Raw genomic sequence first — 24230 nt, 5'->3', positions numbered from 1 at the left:
CAATTCTCTTAAAGCTCTGGAGGTGAGGAGTCTGAAATGAACGTTACACGGCTGAAATCTAGGCGTCAGCAGCGCTGCCTTGCAGGCTCTAGAGGAGGACTCAGTTCCTTGTCTCTTAGAGCTTCTAGAGGCTGCCTGCATTCCTCGGCATGAGTCTGATGCTCCCTCTTCAAAGCCCATAGTGTAGTGACTTCAGATCTCTCTCACTGATTCTGACCTTTCTGCCTCCCTCTTACATAAAACACGCTTGTGATTGTTGCAGTTGTTCATTCAGTCATGTCCAGCTCTTTGTGACCCCATGGACTGCAGCACGCCAGGCTGCCCCGTCCTTCACCATCTCCCAGAGTTTGCTCAAACTCATGTCCACTGAGTCAGTGATGCCATCCAACCATCTCGTCCTCTGTCGCCCCTTCTCCTCCTGCCCTCAATCTTGTCCAGCATCAGGGTCTTCATAAATCAGCTCTCCGCATCAGGTGGCCAAAGTACTGGAGCTTCAACCTCAGCATCAGTCCTTCCAATGAATATTCAGGGTTGATTTCCTTTAGGATTAACTGATTTGATCTCCTGCATTCCATTGAACTTACTTAGATAACCTCATCTCAAAATCTTTAATTTAATCACATGTGCAAATTCCCTTTTGCCACGTAAGGTAACATAATGACAGGTTATGGGGATTAGAAGATGGGCATCTGGGGGCTGTCATTAGTCTGAACAGCACAGTCATTAATATTTTTATCGACTAGCTCATTTACTTCATCTAATTTTCACTGAGCCCCATGTAGTAAGTACTATTTTATTCCCATTTGGAAACCGAAGCACAGAGAAAGTAAGTAACTTTCTTAAGGTCACACAACTGATAAGTGGTAAAGGAGTGGTACCAACTGAGGAAGTTGGTATCTGGGGTTCCTGTTCTTACCAGCTGAAATACGTGCGTGTGTTAGCCACTCAGCAGTGTCTAACTCTGTGACCCATGGACTGCAGCTTGTCAACTTCCTCTGTTCCTGGGATTCTCCAGACAAGAATATTGGAGTGGGTTGTCATTTCCTTCTCCAGCTGAAATATGTAAAGTGACACAAAGTAAGCAGTGTATCAACATTAGCTATTATGATTGTTCTTATTTCTACTAGAATTAATACGCTAATCTTTAGCTCATATGACTCTTGTAAGATTTTAAATAAATTAACCTGTGATTTGCACCAAGCAGTGCCTGGCGAACGGCAGGCAGGTCTTCAAACGGTGTTTAGATCTTTTCAGGCCTACTAAAGTTTCTTTCTTTTCACTAGGAAGATAATCATGTCAGTTCACTCCGCCCTTCCCAAGATGGCGCCTTCGCCACACCCAATCCGCCCCACTCAAGATGGCGTGCATTGCCCTGCAGGGCTTATGTAGACCGCCTCAAGATGGCACCAAACACTAGCCCTATTACCTTCTGCCTTTTTCAAGATGGCCTTAGCAATTAGCTTCACTTCTGGGAACCCTCTGACCGTCTCAAAATGGTGAAGGACACATTACTCGAGACACTCTGACCTTCTCAAGATGGCGCCTGAGCCATAAATAGCGACGCTCTGCGGCGTCGACTTCCGGTTCCAGCGGAAGGCGGTATAAGAGGCCGGCCTGGCACCTTGAGGCGTACACCTCAGGCCACTCCGGGGCGAATATGGACAGGAGAAAGAAGCCTTTGGAAGTCACGGCGTCCTCGGTGAGTACGGGGATAGATGATGCTACGGGCTCCGCGTCTCCTCGCCTCCGCAGGATAAGAATCTCGACCTAGCTTGTTTCTTCACTCGGGGGCCCCGACTTGATCTCTCCTCAGAGAGGACCCCGGACCTGGCTTTTCTCTGGAAAAAGAGGAGCGCGCTTCCTTCCTTACGGGGAGCGGGCCCACTTTCTCACTAGTTGAACGCTGAGTTTAGCCTCCCCTCTGCCGGGGCGCCGGGCCCGGGCTCTCCCCTCAGACGCCGTCCTGAGCCTGGTGTCTTTTCCGGGTTAGGACTGTCCCCGCCTCCCCTCCGCGACGACAGGCCAGGCCTTCTTGGCAGCCTCGTCTCCGTGACTGTCAGAGGGGGACCCCGGCCTCTGCGAGCTGTGCAGACACGTTCCCCTTGAGCTCAGGGACCAGCACGGTGCCCCCCACCCCCCAAGAACATTAGTGTGACTTCTTCCCCGGGGTCCGAGAGGCCCAGCGTCCCGCAGCAGGAGGACGGCTAAGCAGTTGTTAATACACCCGTAGGATGCGCTGCCCGGGAGCTGTAAGGTCTAATAGGATGTAAGCACTTTTGTTAGTTTAGTTACTTCTTGAGTCCCTTGGACTGCAAGGAGATTCAACCAGTCCATCCTAAAGGAAATCAGTCCTGAATATTAATTGGAAGGACTGATGCTGAAGCTGAAACTCCAATCCTTTGGCCACCTGATGCAAAGAACCGACTCATTGGAAAAGACCCTGATGCTGGGAAAGATTGAGGGCAGGAGGGAAAGGGGGCGACAGAGGATGAGATGGTTGGATGGCATCACCCGCTCAATGGACATGAGTTTGAGCAAGCTCGGGGAGTTGGTGATGGACAGGGAGGCCTGGTGTGCTGCAGTCCACGGGGTGGCAAAGAATGGGACGCCACTGAGCAACTGAGCTGGACTGAGGAAGAAAACCAGTTCTCAGTGCTTGTTTGTGCCAGCACTTTATATGCAGTCTCGCTGCGCTCTACTAACTGCATTAGGAGGCAGGTGCTAGTCATATCCCCACTTTAGAGATAAGGCCACTGAGGCTCAGAAAATGAAGTGTCTTTCTTCAGCTCACATACAGAGTTCTTAGTGATAGAACTGGGCCCACTCAGTCTGGTTAACTCCACGGCAGTTGTCTTTTCCAGTATATCACAGTGAATTGCCTAACCTTTGGCTTAATCTTGGATTTACTGCAGAATGTTGAGGTGCAAGGGATATGAAGGAAATATCCCAATATTTGAGCCCCTTGCCGCCATCTCATACTGAAAATCGGTACTAGTTAATAATGTTTGAGGGCTTCCCGGGTGGCGCTAAGTGGTAAGGAACTTGCTTGCCAATGCAGGAGACAGAAGAGATGGGGTGTTCGGCCCCTGGATCGGGAAGATCCCCTGGAGGAGGGCATGGGAACCCACTCCAGTACTCTTGGCTAGAGAATCCCATGGACAGAGGAGCCTGGAGAGCTACAGTCCATGGGGTTGCAAAGAGTTTCACGTGACTGAAGTGACTTAGCACACGCACATAATGTTATAGGATTAGGAACCAAAAAGCTATAAAATCCGTTATTCTTTCCTGATGGGTTAAAATTAGTAATAATAACGTGAATGCCATCTGAGAGCTGACACTTCTCTGAGCATCTTCCTTTTAAAATTCAAAAGTATAGTAGGAAAATGTGCGACTTTGATGTGGTTAAGAAGGCTTAGAAGAAAAAGCTTAAGTTTTAAATTTGTTTTTTAAAATTTAGAATATTAGGTTCTGGGATAAACCAGCTCTTGACGTTATTAAAATCTGTGCCAAACCTATTTTTAAATACTTCCAAAATAGAAATCACTGAATGCAGTCATTTTGATTTCCCTTAAAAGTCTGTAATGCAGGGCTTTTTAAGTATTCAGTTTACAAATGCCCGCGTATACAAGCAGCTGTACTTCCATCCTTAAAAAGGAAACTGCCATTATACCCTTTTGTGCAGGGTAGATAGTGATGATAGATCCAAGTCCCCTGTTCCTTTTGCCCTGGCTTTTCTTGTTCTTAACCACAAGCTGAACTTGCGGTTTCTAAAACATAGAGAAACAAAATTCACTCAGTCTGTTTTATTTCTAGCTGTTGAAATCTTGCCTGTCCTTTAAGGCTCATTTCAAAGCCATCTCTGATTACTCTGGACAAAAGGAAATACTCCTTTATCTGAATTTTTATGCCACTTAATTTCACTCTTAAAGTCACATATTACATCTGACTGGTGTTGTAAGTTACAGTTCTTACTAGATTGTAGGTTCTTTGAGGCAGGAGTATGTCTAATTCACATTTGTATTCTGCTCTTCATTGTTAAGTGCTAGGCACATACTAGGGCTCAGATTGTTGCCGATCAAAGACGTTTTCCTGTAAAAATAACAAATGGTTGTGATGTTTAAGTGAAATTAAAAAAATTTTGTTTTTCCGTTTACTACATGAAAAAGCTGAGTACAATGGCAGTCAGAGAGACAGTGGTTAATGATGTTAGCTGGATCTGAGTCTAGAAGATGCAGATCCCATTTGCTTTCTTATCATCCTCTCTTTGCCCAGAGGAAAGCCTTGAAGTGTTGAAAATTAAATATGTTTTCCACAGAGCTGGAATGAAATATGACTTGGATTTATTTTGTACTAGACTCTGCATTTAAACGTTTAATTTTGTATCCACTTTTGTCCATTTATAAGAGCTTGTGATCTTGTTTTCAGAATTGTAAAAACTTAGCAATCCAATCACTCATTAGAGTTAATTGTTTTTTTGTTTTTTTGCTTATTGGCTTTATTCTAGTTGGTAGACCTTAAGGCTGAACTCTTCCGAAAACAAGAAGAATTCAAACAAGAAAAACTTCTAAAAGATGCTGGAGTTTTGGGAAAACCAAAACCAACCAACAAGGTAAACATAAAATCTAATTATCTCCATTGACCCCAAACATAGGGGAATTAAACCATAATTAGGTTTTTTGAAAGTGTCCAGGGTATCTGCTACCTATAAATCCTTGTCTTGTATTTGAACATCTGCATAAAATATTTCAAATATTGAAATAGAAATTAGTAAGATTCAAAAGCACATTATAATGCTCTAATTCTTCAATATGTGAGTGTTTTTCCAATTTTATAAGTAATGGTATCTATTATTTGTATTACTAAATCTGTTACGTATTTTTCATTAAAGTCTTGAATTAGGTTGTAATCATTCAGGAGATTTAAAAAAGTAACTGCAATTGTATAAAGACATTTTTTAATGTAATTTAGGGTCTTTTTTTTTTTTTTCCCAGCTCCAGCTTTGCTACATATAGTTTATTTGCAGGACGTAAGTTGGCTGTCAGAGGTCCAGTTATTTCCATTGATTCACAAGATCTAATTATCTTTTTTTCCCCTTTCTGATGTACAAGTAGAGATTTTTTGTAGTCAGTTGGTGATTCTATGTTTTTTAAATTCTTCTCCAGAAATCAAGTATCTGGAGCAAACAGAATGCAGGAGTTTCTAATCGAGCTGAAAAGGATGCTGAACAGAAGATTGAAGAACAGAAGACTTTGGACAAAGCGAGGTAAAACTGCTCTCTAATAAATGGAGCTACCTTTGTGGCTCCCTGAGCAAAGAGGTGAAAGTTCACCCTTAATTGATTTATAGTTTTAATTTTTATCATCCTCCTAATCAGATACTCTATTACCTGAAAATAATATAATTTGCAGACATATTTATAATCTTATAAGAAGATAAGACATAGCCTCAGTTTAAAAGATGAAACAGTTCCCCTGTGTGCCCCTGTTAGGCACTGAGATTATCCACAAGTGTTTTAAGAAGTGTCCATGTGTTTTAAGAAGTGTCCAAGTGTTTTAAGAAGTGTTCATGGCTACTAGGTGCTATGTTATCGGTAATTAGAAATTGAATTTTCCTCCCAACTTTTTAATATGAAAAGCTTCAAACCAGCAGAATATTTGAAACAAGACAACGTTCTAATGCTTTTCACCTAAATTCACCACTTAACGTCTTTTAAAATTTGCTTTCTTTCTTCCCCTCCCTCTCTCGTGTGTGTAGAGAAACTTTGTTGAACATCGCTGTACTTTACCTCTAAATATTTCAGCGTATATCTTCTATATGATACTATTTTATCAGTGGCATGTTTCTGGGATATGGCAGCAGTACTGTGGTTATGCAGGAATAAGGACATTTTCCCGCGTAACCACAATATTGCTATCATATCCCGGAAGTTTGCCACTGGTAAAGTAGTATCATATGGTCCATGTTTCATATTCGCCAGTTATCCTAGTACAGATATGTCCTTTATTGTTTTTAAAATGTTTGATTAAAGAGTATGCATTGCATGTAGTTGTCATATCTCTTTAGTCTCTTTTAATAGAAAACAGTTCCTTTGCCTGTTTTAAAAAATGTTTACATTTTATTGAATTATGGCTGCCCTGAGTTTCGGTGAGTAAGGGGCTACTCTCTAGTTGTAGTGTGAGGGATTCTCACTGTGGTGACTTCTCTTGTTGTAGGGCACAGGAAGCTTCAGCAGTTACACATGGGCTCAGTAATCGTGGCCCACGGGCTTGATTGCCCTGTGGCTCGTGGGATCCTAGTTCACAGGTCAGGGACAGAACCTGTGCTCCCTACATTGGCAGGCGGATTCTCAACCACTGGGCCACCGGGGAAGTCCCTCCCTTGCCTTTTTGTTGTCTGTTACACCATTGACATCATTTGAAAAGTCCATGCCAGTTGTGTCTGCGGTGTCCCACCATCTGATTAGAGTCAGACTAATCACCAACGGTTCTTACACTAGCTAGGTGATGATATGTCCTGTTGAGTCCCATCAGGAGGTTCATGATGTCAGCTTAAGTCATTATTGGTGATGATAAGTTTGATCACTCAGTTAAGGTAGATCTGTTGTAGTTTTCCACCGATAAGATGCTCTTCCTCATTTGAAATTAATAATAATCTAAGGAGGGAAACAGGCTGTGTGAATATTCTACCAGTGTGTTTTCATGCGATGATTATGTCATCACTGAGTCAGTTATTACACTGATGGTTCCAAAATCAGAATTTTTCTACATCTGTTATTCCATGTGTATTATTTTTTCATTCTGTTTACTAGCTGGCATTCTTCTGTAAAGAAGAGCTCTTCCCCTGTTTGCACTAGCACCCTGGATTCAGAATCCCAAGTTTCAACCTCTGGCATGACTGCCATCTGTGTGTTTAGATCCATTGCATAATAAAAAGTTGGTAGTTGAAAATAATGGTTGCTCAGACTGCTTGGCTTTTCTGGGTCTAAGAATAAAGGGCAGAATATTAGCCATTTGGGGATAATTTTCTTAGCGTTTGACCTATCCCCAACAGGCTGGAGACTTTACTTAAAGACATGTTCACTGTTGAGACATTTTTCTCACTATTGTACATTATGCTTAGAATTTTAATTTTGTTGAAAGATGCTGTAACTTTTTTATGCTTTGTATGTGTATTTTATTAAGGTGTAATTGAAACATAACATTGTATTAGTTTCAGATGTATAACAGAGTAACTCAGAGTATCTGTTGTGAAGTGCTCACCACAAGTCAGTTCAGTCCAGTCGCTCAGTTGCTCAGTCGTGTCTGACTCTTTGTGACCCCATGAATCACAGTACGCCAGGCCTCCCTGTGCATCACCAACTCCTGGAGTTTACCCAAGCTCATGTCCGTCAAGTCGCTGATGCCGTCCAGCCATCTCATCCTCTGTCATCCCCTTCTCCTCCTGTCCCCAATCCCTCCCGGCATCAGTGTCTTTTCCAGTGAGTCAACTCTTCTCATGAGGTGGCCAGAGTACTGGAGTTTCAGCTTCAGCATCAGTCCTTCCAGTGAACACCCAGGACCGATCTCCTTTAGGATGGACTGGTTGGATCTCCTTGCAGTCTAAGGGACTCTCAAGAGTCTTCTCCAACACCACAGTTCAAAAGCATCAATTCTTTTGCGCTCAGCTTTCTTTATAGTCCAACTCTCACATCCATACATGACCACAGGAAAAACCATAGCCTTGACTAGACAGGCCTTTGTTGGCAAAGTAATGTCTTTGCTTTTTAATATGCTGTTTAGGTTGGTCATAACTTTCCTTCCAAGGAGTAAGCGTCTTTTAATTTTATGGCTGCAATCACCATCTGCAGTGATTTTGGAGCCCCCAAAAATAAAGTCTGACACTGTTTCCACTGTTTCCCCATCTATTTCCCATGAAGTGATGGGACCAGATGCCATGATCTTCGTTTTCTGAATGTTGAGCTTTAAGCCAACTTTTTCACTCTCCTCTTTCGCTTTCATCAAGAAGCTTTTTAGTTCCTCTTCACTTTCTGCCACAAGGGTGGTGTCATCTGCATATCTGAGGTTATTGATATTTCTCCTGGCAATCTTGATTCCAGCTTGTGCTTCTTCCAGCCCAGCGTTTTTCATGATGTATAGATCTAATAATTAACTAACATCTATCACCACACAGTTTGATCCCTGTGTCAGGAAGATCCCCTGGAGAAGGGAATGGCAACCCACTCCAGTATTCTTGCCTGGAGAATCCCGCAAACCGAGGAGCCTGGCAGGCTCCAGCCCACGGGATCGCAACGAGTCGGACACGACTGAATAACTAACACTTAACTAGGAACCTTTGAGATCTACTCTTTTAAGAGACTTCCGGTGTGCAGTATAGCACTAGCTGTGCTCGTGTGCTGACATTGCACCCTCGTTGCTGGCACACTCTATGACTGGAAGTCTGTGCATTTTCACCCAGTTCGTCCGTTTCCTTCCCATCCTCCTGCTGCCTCCGGCAGCTGCTCACGAACTTAGTTACTTTTTTTGGCCATACTGTGTGGCATGCAGGATCTTAAGTTCTCTGGACAGCCCCTTATACAAGAGTGAGCTCATGCCCCTGCAGTGGATACTCAGAGTCCTGACCACTGCGTTGCCAGGGAAGCTCCCATATGGTAGTTCTGTTTATTTTGTGAGGAATCTCATGCTCTTTTTCCTTAGTGGCTGCCCCAGTTTACATTCCCCCTTACACTGCATGAAGATTTCCTTTTCTCCACGTCCTCACCAGCCGACCCTTGTTATTTCTTATCTTTTTGTAGCAGCTGTCCTGTTAGGTGTGAGATGACATCTCACTGTGGTTTCGGTCTCTGTTCCCCTCATGCTGAGCACCTTTTCATGTACCTGTTGCCCATCTGTATGTCTCCGACAAGATGTTTATTCAGGTCCTTTTTTAAAGTTGCACTGTTTGGTTTTCTTGATGTTGAGTTGTAAGTTCTTTATTTTGGATGTTAAGCCTATGGCAGACATAAGATTTGCAAATATTTTCTCCCATTCAGTAACAGGTTGCCTTTCGTTTTGGTGATGGTTTCCTTTGCTCTGCAGAAGCTTTTTAGTTTGATATAGTCCCTTTTGTTTATTTTTGCTTTTGTGGCCTTTCCTTTTGTTGTCAGATCTGGAAACTTCATTGCCACACTGATGGCAGGAATGTGTTGCCTGTGTTTTCTTCTAGGAGTTTTATGGTCCCATTGTGAATTTTTGATTCAGATGTGTAATACTGTTTTTTAGGTTCATCGTTTTGCATGTGGCTGTCTAGTTTTCCCAACACCATTTATTCACAAGACAGCTCTTTCCCCATTGCATATTCTTGACTCTTCTGTTGTAAATTAATTGACCATATGTGTGTGGGTTTATCTCGGGGCTCTGTTTCCGTTCCGTTGATCTGTGTGTCTGTTTTTATGCCAATCCCATACTATTTTGATTACTATGGCTTTGTATTGGATTGACCAAAATGTTCATTTGAGTTTCTTCATAACATCTTATGCTCTATTAGCTAACATCATACTCACCATTAGAAATGAAATTTTCTGCTATGATAAAGTACAATCCTTTACAAGCAAATGCTCAGGTGACTTCTTTGGTGCTCTTTATCATCATAAGTAGTTCTAGAATAAAAGAATTGTCAGTTCTTAGCCACTAAAGAATAAATGTCACTAGAATTAACATGAGCAGAGAGGCTGCTGAATTGAAATGCCAGGGTTGATGTTTGTTTTTTATTAGCTCTCTGTCATGAATAATTTATCTATGTTCTGTATAAAATAGGCATTATCGTATTTCTAACAGACTTCTAAGAGGGTGGTCTCTACCTCCCTTAGAGAGACCTAATTAGCCAAGGGAAGACCAGGGACCCTTGTATAAAACCAGTGATAGAGAGTTACTGTGAAATTTGGTGATCCGTAACAGAAAATGTTTTTGTTTAGATACCTCTCCTTTTTTGGTATTTAATTTGTTGTATTTGGCATTTAAATTAAATTGGAATCTTCATTCATTCATGTATTCATTCTTCAAATACTGACTGAACATCTGCTATGCACCAGGCATTGTTTTTGGTCCTTTGGTACAGTCGTGAATGAAAGAAACATGGGTCAGGCTTTATGTGTAGTTGGCAGAGCAGACCTGGCTGGGTCTGAGAGTCCCCTCAGGGTGGGGACTCAGCTCTAGTCATCAGGCTAGGTTGCAGCAGTAAGGCTGGGGAGAGCAGTTTTACCAGGAGTGGCAGTGATAAGACCATTTTTATACTTGTCTTTTTTTTTTCTCCTAGGGAGAAATTGGAAGAAAAAGCCAAATTATATGAAAAAATGACCAAAGGAGACTTTATCGGTAAATATAATTATTTATGCATCTTTATTATGTGTAATTCATACAACTCTGTGATATTTTCTTATATTTGTTAAAATAATTATGAGAATAGGGAGAAACTTAAATAGATTTGACTTTCTGTGTCAGCATCTTCCTAACCCAGGAGTCAAACTGGGGTCTTCTGCATTGCCGGTGGATTCTTCACCAGCTGAGCTCCTGGGGAAGGCCTGAGTGTCAGCACAGAGATAAGAAAATCAGCAGTAGTTTTTAATTTGCCCCGTGGGTGCTGGGCCTGTTAGGCACAATAGAGGGACAGTCAGTACAGTATTAGCCAGACTCTCTGCCTCTCTCCTCAACGGAGGCATCGTCAGGGGAGGAAAATGGCACAGAAGAAGAGAAGTTTAGGGAAAAAGGTCTAAATAGGCCATAATTGCAAACAGTTATGGCTGTATTTAAGAAAAAACAGCCTGAGGGGAATTATGGTTATATCAGAGTACTGGAGTTATTCCTTTTCCCCTGTTTTTTTTCCTCTGTGTTTAATTTTATTCTTTGAAGTGCTTATAGTTGCTTTTGTAATTTATTTTTTAAAAAGTAAAACATTTTTTACTGCACTGCACAACGTGCAAGATGTTAGTTCCCCGACCAGGGATCGAACCTGTACCCTCTGCAGTGGAAGCTCAGAATCTTAACCACTCTGCTGCCTGGGAAGCCGGGTATAGTTGCTTCTAAGGTAGTAATTAAATGATTCTCACTCCTCATACCTGCCCCACAAAAAGGAAACCCAGCCTAAAGTTCAACAGCAATGAAAGAGATTTTACAAGGCAGTGTCTCTTACTGCCTTCAAAAGGCATATGTGGAAGTCTTTAGGGAGAATGTGGCTCTGATGGGGATCTTAAAGGTTTTGGAGAACTGGAGAAGGGCTTCTGCAGGGAGGAATGGGGAAAGCAGAGGGAGGAGAGGGCCATAGCTGGCTGGGCTGATTTGTGGGGCTAGGGCTGAGGGCCAGGTGGGGGGCACAGCAGGAGAGGAGGGGCTGGACCCTGACCACGGCTGCCCAGACGCCAGAGCCACGTTCCTGTGCGTTGGGAGCCCAGCAGGGCCAGGCTGGGTGCTCACAAAGCCGAGGGCCCTGGGGGAGGCCCTGCCTTCCCACTGAAGCAGCAGCAGGTGTCAGCCAGCCAGGAGGCCTCACTGTTCTGTGGTTTTATTTTAACTCAGCTCTGGGAAAATGTATTTCTTTCCCAGTTGAATTACATGTTCTTGTGGCTAAAAATATAGTCTTTTTTCATTTGATTCAAACCTAACTTATATTGTTAATATAGAATCAAGACAAAGGAGTGTGTGGGCATGGAGATTTGGTTCTGTCCATACCGGCAGGCCCACCTCCTGATGGGCTTATTGGACCAGCACGTTTGGGCAAGTTTTGGAGCCTCAGTTATTTCCCACTGTACATTGAGGGTAACATCAACCCCTGGTAGTAGGGAACCTACCATCTGTTCCTTAGAGGTTAAATCCAGCAGAGTGAAACTTGATGCATACATGGTTCATGAATGCATCCGCTATCCTGTGTTAAATTAGAATCATGGGTTACTATTTAACTTTCAGTGTAGATTTCAGCTCAAGTAGGTAAGGCCTGCAGATAGATGGCATGTTAGACATTTCTCTGTGCCCTGCAGATCCTGGCCCCATGCCTCACCCAAAGGTGGTGTTCATGGATTGAAAAGAATTCAGATGACTTCTTTCACCTGTGTTAGGACCCTTTGAACACTTGACATCCTGCAGCAGAATACCCAGGGTTATGGGATACGACCCACGTGGTTAGAGACGGGGAATCACTGAGTCACAAAGGCTTACTGAGCAATGCTGTTCTGCCTCTGTGTTATCTGATTGGCTAGATGAGTCTCTTGAAGTCAGACACTTTTATCTTCTAGTCTTGTTATTGATGAGGCAGCAGAAAACTGCACGCTTTTAAAGATGTTTTGTATGTGGTATGTGTGTCCAGTGGCCTGTCTGCAGCTTCTCTGTCAGGCCCCCAGGAGGCTCTGTGCCTTTTGAGCTTTTAGGGGGCAGGTGGAGACCTCAACTGGTGAACTGTCAGGGGGTATAGCCTCCCAGGGGTGACTGTGACTGCTTCATGTCAGTTCCATGCACCTGAAAATTGATTTTTGTGTCCTAGATGAAGAAGTGGAGGATATGTACCTTGTGGATTTCACACAGAAGATGATAGACAAACACAAAGAAATGGAAGCAATTGGTGCCAATAGAGATTACAGAAAGACCGAAGAAAGAGACGATGATGAGGAAGCTCTTTCTGAAAAAGATATTCCTCCGCCCCAGGATCCCAGTGAAGAATGGTTGGTGATATTATGCCATTTGGTTATGTTAATGTTGTCAGACTTGGGTTTCCTTTTTGAGAGCCATGTTATTTCGCTGTTACCAAGGCATTTCTCTCTAGTCTTTCTTAGAGACTCCCCTCTGAGTAGGGTTGCGTTTGTAGATGTAGACGTAGTGGCTGCTACTTGAAATAATTACAAATAGACTGTGTTCCTGCCATGTGCCAGGCGGGGAGGCATTGTTTCCCCTGTTTCATTGATGTGAGAGAGTTGTGTAGGCAGAGAATGTTCCTCTCTACCCACCCTGCCGCCTTACCCAGGTCCTTATTCAGGCATCATCATGTAGATAGCATGAGCTCTGTTTCCAGTGAAAACGGGCTGGCAGAACTGATCCGGTGAGCCTTACCCCGGCTGTGGCATTTTCTGCCAGTATGGTTTAGGGTATCACGGACCTGTGTCTGGACAGCACGGGCTCTGCCTTTGACTGGTGGTATGGTTGTGACAGGTTCCTACCCTCTCTTGGCTTCAGTTTCCTCATCTGCAGAACAGGGATGGTGATACCTAGTAGGTGAATGATGGAGAAACCAAGCTAGTCTTTTCTTTACAAAGAAACTGCAGCGGAAATGCCATGGTGATTTTTCTGTACCTAAGACCTGAGCCCTTGTTCAGAAGGGCTGTGATTGCATGCAGGCGCACTGACGCTGTGTTTCTAGCAGCAGCCCTGCCTGACCCTTCCTGCCGCTGTGGAGCCCACCGCTCCCCGCCGAAGGCTCAGATGTCCACATCATGGCCGTGTTTGTTAGAAACTGCTTAGGGCTGTCAGCAGGACCTGTTGATCTTTTGTCAGCCATTCCCCCTCGGGAAGGAGTCTTTTATGAGTGGAAAGAGCGGTCCCCACTGCTCGGGAACGCAGGGAACTTGCATCTTCATGCTGCAGAAGGGTGCTCTTACCAACCTTCTGAAACATTTACATCTGAGGTGGGCTTAGTGGCCGTGTGCTTGCTATAGCAGGCACAGAGGAGCGGGTATGATGCCATCTCTTTCGTCATACGTTTCTTGAGCATTTCTAGTCTAAATGGTCTCTCCCTCGTCTGGACTCTGATAGCACTTAAACATACTTGCTTCTTTGGGTCTTGTTGTTTAGTCGGTAAGTTGTGTCTGACTCTTTGCAACCCCATGAACTGTAGCCCGCCAGACTTCTCTATCCATGGAATTTTCCAGGCGAGAATACTGGAGTGGGTTGTCATTTTCTCCTCCAGGGATCTTCCCAACCCAAAACTTGAACCCGCTTCTCCTGCCTCTCCTGCACTGGCAGCTGGATTCCTTACCGCTGAGTGACCTGAGAAGCCCATATTGACACGTAGCTGGCCTCGTTACCAGAAAAGGGTTGAGGCAAACTCTTGGTACTTTCTAGATCCTGCCTGCTCTTGTTAGGAGCGTTTCAAGGGCCTGTGCCCTAACTTCCCCCAGCGTCCTGTGAAGCGGGCATGACTGAGCCCTCCTGTGCTCCCCTCCGGCCTCAGGTGATTGTTCCCTTGAGAGCTCGCGCGTTGATTTTTGTTGCTGGCTGCTGTCCTGCCACTTCTGTTTCAACGAGATCTGTATGTTTTGGAGGCCTTCTCCAGAGACAGAATAGCTTTGATTGCTTTTCATAGCAGAAATCTCGTCTCCTTTGAAAGGTTTAATGTCCCCCCCCCCCCCACCTTATGAATGCCTGTATGATTACAACCAATTTGGAAGACCTTGAAGGGCAACTGAGGTGTCACGTGCCCCATAGGGTGAAGGAAGACGCACTGCAAGCAGTTCTGACACTTTTTTTTTGTTTCTAAATTAGGTTCCAGAATTGTAACTGCTTGTAAAATCTTTTTGCAGTTAAGTTCCAGGTGGTGGAAAATCTTTCCACAAAAACACTGTAAATAATTACTCAGACCATCTGGTTAGGTGGTTTTGGTTCTCCATTCTTTGAAGGAAAAGAAGAAAAGGGAGAAACTGCTTTTTGCTGTTGGAGGTTTTATTTCTGTGGTCATCAGCTTTAGGACTGTAGTTGTGGATTCCCATGCTCACCTTTTAAATCACAGGCTGACAGTTGGATTTGGCATGTCCAACTGGAAAGAAAAGACTCACAAAACCACAAGCCACATGCGTGGGAATCTGACCTTGGGTTGGTTCAGCAGCAGTGCTGGCCCTTCTCTGCTTTCAGCCTCCTGACAAAGGATCTGGGGGAGTCCCTGCCTGTAATTTAAAAACATTAAAAATCTTTTGCATCATAATACAAACAAAATATTATCCATGAAAACCTGCCCTTATTTCCTGTGTGGGCATCAGAGTACTTCACTGGCCTTGCTGGCTGCCTGGTTTCCCTGCCTGGTACACAAAATAAGGTACTTACTTTGGGCCAAGATGAGGAAAGAAGAACAAGGGTAAAAGATAACAGACTGGCCCACTGTTGAGGCACTTTTGCAATACAAACTGTGTGTTGCCTTGGTTTCCTCCTAGTTAAAAAGACTTTCAGAATACTTCTATTCAGGCCTCCCTGTCCATCACCAACTCCCGGAGTTCACTCAAACTCATGTCCATTGGGTCATTGATACCATACAACCATCTCATCCTCTGTTGTCTCCTCCTCCTGCCCTCAATCTTGGCCAGCATCAGGGGCTTTTCCAGTGAGTCAGTTCTTCGCATCAGGTGGCAAAGTACTGGAGTTTCAGCTTCAGCATCAGTCCTTCCAGTGGATATCCAGGACTGATCTTTAGAATGGACTGGTTGGATCTCCTTGCAGTCTAAGAGACTCTCAAAGAGTCTTCTCCAACACCATAATTCAAAAGCATCAATTCTTCAGTGCCCAGCTTTCTTAATAGTCCAACTCTCACATCCCTTCATGACTACTGGGAAAACCATATCCTTGACTAGACGGACCTTTGTCGGCAAAGTAATGTCTCTGCTTTTTAATATGCTGTCTAGGCTGGTTGTAGCTTTTCTTCCAAGGAGCAAGTTTCTTTTAATTTCATGGCTGCAGTCACCATTTGCAGTCATTTTGGAGCCCAAGAAAATAAAGTCTGTCACTGTTTCCCCATCTATTGCTACCCCATCTATTTCCCATGAAGTGATGGGACCGGGTGCCATGAACTTAGTTTTCTGAATGTTGAGTTTTAAGCCAACTTTTTCACTCTCCTCTTTCACTTTCATCAAGAGGCTCTTTAGTTCTTCTTCGCCTTCTTCTGTGTTTCTATTAAGAAATTTTTAATCCACTGGGAAGAATTGTATCAATTAGAAGAAACAAAGGAAACAAAAAGCATCAAATTTGGGAAGACTGAGAGCAGGTGAACAAATAAAGTCTGGTACAGAGCATAGTTATTAGGATGCTGAGAGAATATTTGAAAATGTATTCAGTTCAGTCGCTCAGTCGTGTCCGACTCTGCGACCCCACAAACTGCAGCACTTCAGGCCTCCCTGTCCATTACATGAGTTTGGGTAAACTCCCGGAGTTTGGACTCATGTCCATTGAGTTGATGATGCCATCCAACCATCTCATCCTCTGTCGTCCCCTTCTCCCCCCGCCTTCAATCTTTCCCAGCATCAGGGTCTTTTCCAGTGAGTCAGCTTTTCGCATCAGGTAACCAAAGGATTGGGAGTTTCAGCTTCAACATCAGTCCTTCCAGTGAACCCAGGACTGATCTCTTTTAGGATGGACTGGTTGGATCTCCTTGCAAATGTGTAAACCAGGTTAAAGTAATTTCTGAAATAGTGCAGCAGGGGTCTGTGTGGAGTTTTATCTTTGAGATCGAAGATACACACGATCAATCATTTTCTACAGTTTCTAAAACTAAGATTTAATCAGGGGTGCATTGAACCTATTGTGTGTCAGCTTCTGTGTGTGAAGAGCGTGTTTGCACCAATGGTGGTGGCCTCTCAGGTTGAGGGTATTTCTTGGTGATGTGCGTCAGTTGCTCCGACTCTGTGATCCCGTGGACTGTAGCCGCCAGGCTCCTCTGTCCATGGGATTCTCCAGGCGAGAATACTGGAGTGGGTTGCCATGCCCTTCTCCAGGGGTTCTTCCCGACCCATGGATTGAACGTGGGTCTCCCGCACTGCAGGCGATTGTTTACAGTTTGAGTTGCCCAGGAGGCCCTTGGTGATGGGTTTGTGATGGAGCCGATATTAACTTTCCATTGTGCACCAGCTCCTTAGCTGAGGGGACCGTATGTGATGTGCAGCTTTTCACATGTTTCCACTTTTATTTCAGGGTGGATTACGTGGATTCTTTAGGGCGATCCCGGCGCTGCCTGAGAAAGGATTTGCCAGATCTGCTGGAAATGGATAAAAATCTTCAGGGGAGGCTGTAAGTGTGTGACACACAGTGCTTTGCCCAGGTCTGACATGCAGACACAGGGATTGTTTTGTGAGCGAGGCTGTTTTTAGTTAGTTTTCTTCTGGGCTCTGTTGTAAGAATATTTCTTTAATGTGTAGGAATGTTTGCAGAAGCACTTCTTTGTGGTTAGCGTGCATATACACACACAGTCCACATTCAGAGAACAACCTGAATGGTTGATCATCCACACCAACAGGAGTGAGTCAGAGCCTGTTTACTTGGGAGGATGTCTGTCTACAGAGTAATGGAGAGTGAGCCCAGAGTAGATGAACAAACCACTGCATAGAGAGTGCGTTTAAGAATATAGATTTGGTTATCCCACAGCAGGTAGAGTCATGGACCCAGACAAGGTGGGGGCAGGGAGGGAAGCAGCTTAACTCTTTCTTTATACCTTTTTGCATTTTGAAGTAAGAACTTATGGGTAGATTTTTTTCTGTGGTATCTAAAGAGGTAATTTGCTAAAACATCACAGAGAATAAAATTCTTCTTACCAAGGGCAGCTATTGGGTGAAAAGTGTTGGGAGAAGCTCCACTTTGTCCATGTCCAGGTAGGCCTGGGCTTGGCACAGGGAACGAAGTGGGGAAGCCCTGAGCCACCGCCTGGGACACCAGGCCCTACACGGGAAGCCCCCACTGAAGGCCCATAGTTCCTCTCCCTGCCTGGCATGCCCCTTCCATTCAGCCCGGCAGCTCGGTGTTGGATACTTTGCTTTTGCCCGAGATAAAGAGTTGAGAAACAAGCAGATGAAAACCTTAGAAATGCTGCGTGAACAGGTACAGATCAAACTCAGTTGACTTGAAGGATTTGAACAGTTGGGTTTCTCATTGAATCATACTGTAAAAAAAAAGAAAGTGATGTGAGTGCTGAAACAAGATTTTTATTATGCTAATATAACGAGCTGCCTGCTTGGATTAAAGAAAGGAGGAAATAGTTTTTTTGCAGTTTCCCAATGGTATTATGAGTCAGAAACCTCCGTAAGGAACTGTCCTTTTCACAACTAGAGTTACTCATCCATGACCCCAAATGCCTGAACTGAAGCATTGCTACGCTACAGCTGTTACCTAAGACGATTTTTGCTCTATTCTCCTAGTTTCGTTAGTCCTGCAAATGAGAAAACCTTATTGTCTGAAGATATGAGAAAAGAACTCCAGCGCCAGCAATGGGAGGAAGAAGAGAGGGAGGCCCTGAGAAGGCCAATGGGGCCCGTACATTATGAAGACATCCGTGAAAATGGTACAGTCATCTGGCAGATTAAGTCATTTTTTTATCTTGAACATTTAAATGGCAGGTGGGAAAGGAAGTATTCACAAAGAAGCAGCTCTTCTGTATAAATAAATAATTCTACTTTTGGAGTTGAAAATAACTGTTCACTTTTTAGCCTAACAAAGGGTCTGTTAATCCAAGTGTGTGCCCCAAGAATAGTGGAGACAACCTGTGACTAAAAAATTAATGAATACTTGTTGCATTTATCACTTGGCAAACAGAGTGAAAGAAACTTCTAACGTTTTTTACCTGCTTCTTAAAAAGTGCGGAAGACATCCCTGTGTTCCTTTCTGCTTTGGTAGAAATTTGTCCTGAATCTAATTCACTGAGCAGGGAAATCTAATTTTCGGGGTAATTTTTACTTATTTCAGAGGCCCAGCTAGAAATTTAGCATAAATCTAATTCGCTGAGAAGGGAAATCTAATCTTTGGGGTAACTTCTGCCTGTTTCAGAGGCCCGGCAGCTCGGTGTTGGATACTTTGCTTTTGCCCGAGATAAAGAGTTGAGAAACAAGCAGATGAAAACCTTAGAAATGCTGCGTGAACAGGTACAGATCAAACTCAGTTGACTTGAAGGATTTGAACAGTTGGGTTTCTCATTGAATCATACTGTAAAAAAAAAAAAAAAATCTCGTAAAATTAATTAGAAATGTACATAGCTATTCAGAATTCAGTTACAGGTTTCATAAAGATAATTGCCGTATTATTTTGGTGTTTCAGACTTTTAAGATTATAGTTGTTCAAAAGTAATCTGTGTGACTTTGATTTTTTAAATTTAGTTTCCAATATGGTACTTTTGAAGTGGCCTGGGTAAGAAAATGGAAAGTTATTAGAGGGGGATTAAGGAATTGGCAGAATTGGTTGGTTTCCTAAAATGTTAACTCTTCCGGGATGCTCTGTGAAATGAACTTCAGAAAATATCAAAGGGCTTGTATCAGAGGACTTATATAAGGATATTCACTTTGAACATTTCAACGGATGGCTTCTAAGAGGTGGCAGAAAAGTCAGTTTATTTTTAGAATAAAATTATTTCATCCTTTCAACAGAAATACGGTGAATGGGGCTAATCATTTTCTAATTTTCTGCCTTGTTCAGACAACAGATCAGAGAACAAAACGAGAAAATATAAGGGAAAAGAGAAAAGCCATATTAGAAGCAAGACTTGCCAAGCTCCGACAGAAGAAGATGAAAGGGTCAAAAGAAGGTGGAGCAGAGGGAGAGGACAGAGGTACATCATGGCTGTGTCTGAATCTCAAAAGGAAATATTTTAGTTCCGTTGACAACTCAGTAGTAGGAATGGCAGTGTAGAAATCAACCATCTAGTTTTATTTTCTGAGCAAGAAGTGCACCTCAGAGGTACATCCAGGAACAGGCACAGTTTTTCCTCGCAGGAAAATACCAGTTATAGACAAGGATGTTAGCAGTACGTTTTGTTGCTCCATACAGTAGCCCTGTTTAGTAAGTGAGGCTTGGAGGTAAAATGCTTAAAAGGTATTTTAGGATAAAATGTAGTTGTGCATGTACATATTTTAGGCCTGTTTTCTTTGGCTGTGGTGGCAGTTTTTATTGGTTATTACAAGTGTGTTTTGAAGAAGACATGCGTACAGAAAGGTAGTAAATAATTTACAGATGTGGGTAGAGACAGCGTGCCAAGGTAGAGATGTGGGTAGACACAGCTTACCACATCTGTCTGTCAACATGCTTGGAAACACTTCAGTACTGTGGTCAGACACGCTCACTGTGTGAGTTAACGCCCGTCTGGGCTGAACTGCCCAACAGACTGCATAGACTGGCTCAAACCAGGTGGATGCCTGCTTCTCGAGTTTAACATTGTAGCGCTGGGGGTGTCCAGGGCAGGGGGTAGCTCTGCCCCAGGCGGTCACCTGCTCTCCTGCTTCCTCCAGTCTTACTGCTTCCCGTTCCCTAGAGGGTTGCTGACATCTGTGTGGCCACTAGCTCCCCGGGACCTGTTCATGATTCAGCCCGGGGGAAGAAGGGGCCGCAACCAGCTACCTTTCTAGGATTGTGCGTTGGGATTCACACACAGCCTTCTCACTTGCATCCCAATGGGGCGGATGGAAGCTTCTCTAGCTCTAACATAAGCCCATGCCATTTTAAAATTCTGAACTCACTTCAGTTTAGCTTTGAGAGGAGATCGAGACACTTAAAAATTGGAAGATGGTCCATTTAGTTTTGTATAAACGCTGTCTTCCTGTGACATGTTAAACTCTGTGTATTGCTTCTCTGTTTCTGCTCTACTCCTGAACATGTCATTTCCGCAAGACGTGAAGTGCCACCAGTGTTTTTTTAAAACACCGTTTTCTTTTAAACTATGGCCAGAATTGAATAGCCTACAGACTGTCACCAGGCTCCACCTCTCGTCACCCTTGCTTTGCCTGAGACTGTTTCTTTGAGTAATTGAAGGGTTTCTGGTCCTTCGATTGTTGATCAGGGGAGGTGGGGTGGCATAGTGTCAAACAGAGACTTTGAAATCCATCCAATATGGGTTTGAATCCTGGCTCTTCACTATTTACCTCTGTAGCATTTCTGATGGTAATTTTCCTTATCTGTAAAATGGGGATAAAATGGAGTACCAATCCTGAGTTTGGGTTGTTAAAGAGCTAAGTGAACTACTGTGTACCAAGTACTTAGCCCACAACCTGGCATATAATAGGTGCTCAGTGAATACCAGGTATTGCTTGTACTCTCAGGATAAGTATGTTCTATTTAACTTTTTAAAGTAGTCGTAAGCTTTATTGTAATGAAGTCTTATTTCCTTTACAAAAATAGATGGAGATGTTATTGGGCCTTTGCCCCCAGAACCAGAGGTCACGCCAGCTCCTCGTACAGCTGCCCAGAGTAGCAAAGTAGAAGTCATCGTTCAGGAGAGGAAAGATACCAGACCCGGGGTGCCACACGTCCGCGAGTGGGACAGAGGAAAAGGTGAGGGGTCAGTTCTCCTGAGCAGACTGTGATTCTGGTGAGTCTTAGTGGTCCTGGGAAGCTTAAAGGATTCTCTAGGTCCCTGAGCTTGTTTCTTCTCAATAACCAGAAGCACTAGAAAGTGTGATATAAAAGACTAGGGTCTGCAAGGCATCATACCTAAAGGATGAGGTATTTTAAAGACGCACTTAAGGGCAGATTTTGGAAATTCCTGCTGCCCTCTTGTGGTTTCACACCTCCGGGATACTGTTTGTCCAGAACTGCTTTTTTAAAGTCTTAGGAAAGTTTGGTACTTTAATGTAGTCTGTGTTTTTAACAGTCTCTGTTATGCTCTCTTGAAAACAATCTGCATCCAAGTTTATTAACTTGAATTCACATATGGTTCCACTAGGTTATGCAAATTTTTCTTTAAGTTTTTTCCTGTAAAGACACCGTGGTACCCGCAGTGACCTCTCTTTGGGAAAAGACTCTGTTTTCTGCCATTTTGAAAACAGTCATTTCAGTGGTACATTCGCTTAAACCGTTGAAGCCTGTGAGATCACGACTCAAGTGAAAGACGCGGATGGCGCGTGGCTTGGGTCTGTGCCGCTGTTAGAGACAGATAGCTCTGGACAGTGCCCTTTGTATCTTCTAAGACTCAGTAGAGGATAAAACTTGTGTTTTGCTATGAAGTACCTATAACATGTCAAGCAAATGATTTAAACACTTCGTTATTTCTGTTTTCGTGCTTTTTTGGCATTGTCCCCAGAACCCGCCAGCCTTCCTTCTCCACAGAACCTTCCCTGAGCTTTTCTCTGTGGGGCTTTTCACTCCTTTTTCTCAGCCCGGTTCCTTCCATGTGCTTCTGTAGGTATTGCATGCGCCTTGTAGTTTAGTTCTCCGGAGAATGTAAGGTGGCTTTTAAGAAAGACAGATGACGATTAAAAACTGAAAACATTCAAATGATTCAATAATCAGTTCTAAGAACACTTTATTTTTTACTAGACTTTTCCTTTGGATACTGGTCGAAGAGACAGTCAGATCTCCGGGCTGAGAGAGACCCTGAGTTTGCGCCACCATCGTATTACTTTGTGGACCAAAAGAGAACTGAGTCTCTGAGCAGCCAGGTGTGGAGCCGACCTGCCCCTGCACAGAGGGACCCGGGGCAGCACTCTGGCCAGAGCCATGACCCCTGCGCATCACAGACGTCATCCGCTCCTGCCCCCAGCAGCCCACCACAAGCCCCGACGGTCACTTTTGAAACTCTGGATGATATGATATCATATTATAAACAAGTAACATGAAGTTAAAAACACTGTAACTTGGGTCTGTACTGTTAATGGTGCCTTCCTCTCCCACAGTGGAGAAAATAACTTTAGGGACTGAATTGTAGCTTTCTCTTCCTGTCCTTTCCCTGAAGACCCAGACTTCAGGCTGGATTTGTCAGCAGGGAAGAAAGTGAATGGTACTGTGGGAACTCTGGCCACTTAGCTGTTCATTTCATTCTGATCGGTATGGAGACACCGGTTCATCTGGATTTATACGTGAGCTGAGGTAGAGTAGACATATTCTGTAATATTTGGTACTAAGGAATCTGTGATCCTAAGGAATCTGTAATCCTGTCTCTCATGCCCACTCCGATGACTTACTCCGATTAAAGGCTCCATTTCTCTCCTTTTGCCAGTGCTGGCTGGCAGATGTCTTTGTTCCAAGCATTCAGCTTCCAAGTCAGTTGATGGAGCATCTGTTAGGAAGAATTTCAGCCTTTCAAACGGTAGCACAGAAGGGGACATTGGGGTACGAAATGATCTGGTCTCCAGGAGGACCCTGACACTAGTGGAGAATTTAGGGTATCATTTGAAATGATCAGGAAGACCAGGGAGGACTTTGTAGTCCAGAAAAGAAGATGTTGATGTCACTTGCAGAGTAGGAATTCAGTAAGCGTTTATTGAATGACAGGCACATGTGGAGGCTGCTGGGCCTCGTCAGCAAGCGGTATGCTTCTTAGCCATCAGTCAGTTTTTCAGCTCCTCCCGCTCTTCCGGTGCTGCAGATCTAGGCCCTCATCTCACTTGGGAGCCGACTCATCCCAGCCTGAGTGGGATGGACTTGGGCTGGAGTGAGGGGCTGCTAGATCCCTTTGTCTTTGCTAACAACAGGTGGGTTACCAGTGCTCCAGAAGGACCTCCTGTGCCTGGGTACCATCTGTGTCCTCTCCCAATGTCCTCGTCACAGCTGCAGACAAGCAGTAGAAGTTGGCCACCAGGCCCACCGGGCTGTTAGAGCTTCCTCCCTCGCCAGTGAGTCCTGTAAGAAGGCACTGGAGCAGATCTTCCAAGGGCCCGCAGGAGCCCGTGGTCTCCGCTCCACAGCACGGCAGTATTGATGCGAGGGCCCCATTCTCATTACAGATTGCAAGCTGGAGCACAGGGTCAGTGACTCGTCATGTGGTATCCAAGTGGCAGATGGTTTAGGTGCGTGTTCCGGACTCACGCTTTCTCCAGCACCCTCTGCTCTCTGTGTTTAACCCCAATATTGAGCAGTATTAAAATCCCAAATCCTTACAAACTTAACCGCTGAAGTCCAGATCAAGGGCAGAGTTGCAAGACCTACAAAAGGTCATTTTGTCAGCCTGATCAGGCAAATACATCTCCTAGCAAAAATAATTCATGAAAACCAACTGACCCAGCTTCCTTTTTTGTGGAAATTGTCAAACTAAAATTTGTATGGAATTACAAGAGACCCGGAATATCTAAAACAATTTTGAAAAAGGAAAAAGGACAGAGTTGGGGGACTTACTTCTTTATTTCAAGACTTACTACAAAGATACCAGGATTGAAACAGTGTGGTTCTGATGTATTAATAAACAATGAAACAATTGAGAGTCCAGAAATAAACCCCATACATCTGTGGTCACTTGATTTTTGACAGTGGTGGGAAAGAATAGATCTCAACATGATTCTGAGACAGTCGACTCTCCACCTCCAAAAGAATGGACTTGGACACTTAACTCAC

General features: G+C 43.9%; 1 protein-coding gene across 1 annotated transcript; it reads left to right on the top strand.

Moving 5' to 3' along the window:
- CCDC174 (coiled-coil domain containing 174) lies at nt 1570-22894 on the top strand. Its single transcript, XM_018038357.1, has 11 exons — nt 1570-1699; nt 4505-4609; nt 5163-5263; nt 10291-10349; nt 12505-12682; nt 16905-17000; nt 18122-18264; nt 18747-18841; nt 19389-19521; nt 21084-21236; nt 22221-22894. The coding sequence occupies exons 1-11, from the start codon at nt 1658-1660 to the stop codon at nt 22517-22519; spliced, it is 1404 nt and encodes a 467-aa protein (XP_017893846.1). The 5' UTR covers nt 1570-1657; the 3' UTR covers nt 22520-22894.

This window comes from Capra hircus, chromosome 22, assembly GCF_001704415.2.
Source record: "Capra hircus breed San Clemente chromosome 22, ASM170441v1, whole genome shotgun sequence".
Classification (NCBI taxonomy): domain Eukaryota; kingdom Metazoa; phylum Chordata; class Mammalia; order Artiodactyla; family Bovidae; genus Capra; species Capra hircus.
The sequence above is the reverse complement of the archived record's forward strand: the minus strand, read 5'-3'. Positions and strand labels throughout refer to the sequence as shown.

What these genes read in the sequence shown, in the direction of transcription:
- CCDC174 (XM_018038357.1), top strand. Translation starts at nt 1,658, where the DNA reads ATGGACAGGAGAAAGAAGCCTTTGGAAGTCACGGCGTCCTCG. An exon ending in AACCAAAACCAACCAACAAG is followed by an intron (nt 4,610 to 5,162) that starts GTAAACATAAAA and finishes ATTCTTCTCCAG; the next exon opens with AAATCAAGTATCTGGAGCAA. An exon ending in AAGACTTTGGACAAAGCGAG is followed by an intron (nt 5,264 to 10,290) that starts GTAAAACTGCTC and finishes TTTTTCTCCTAG; the next exon opens with GGAGAAATTGGAAGAAAAAG.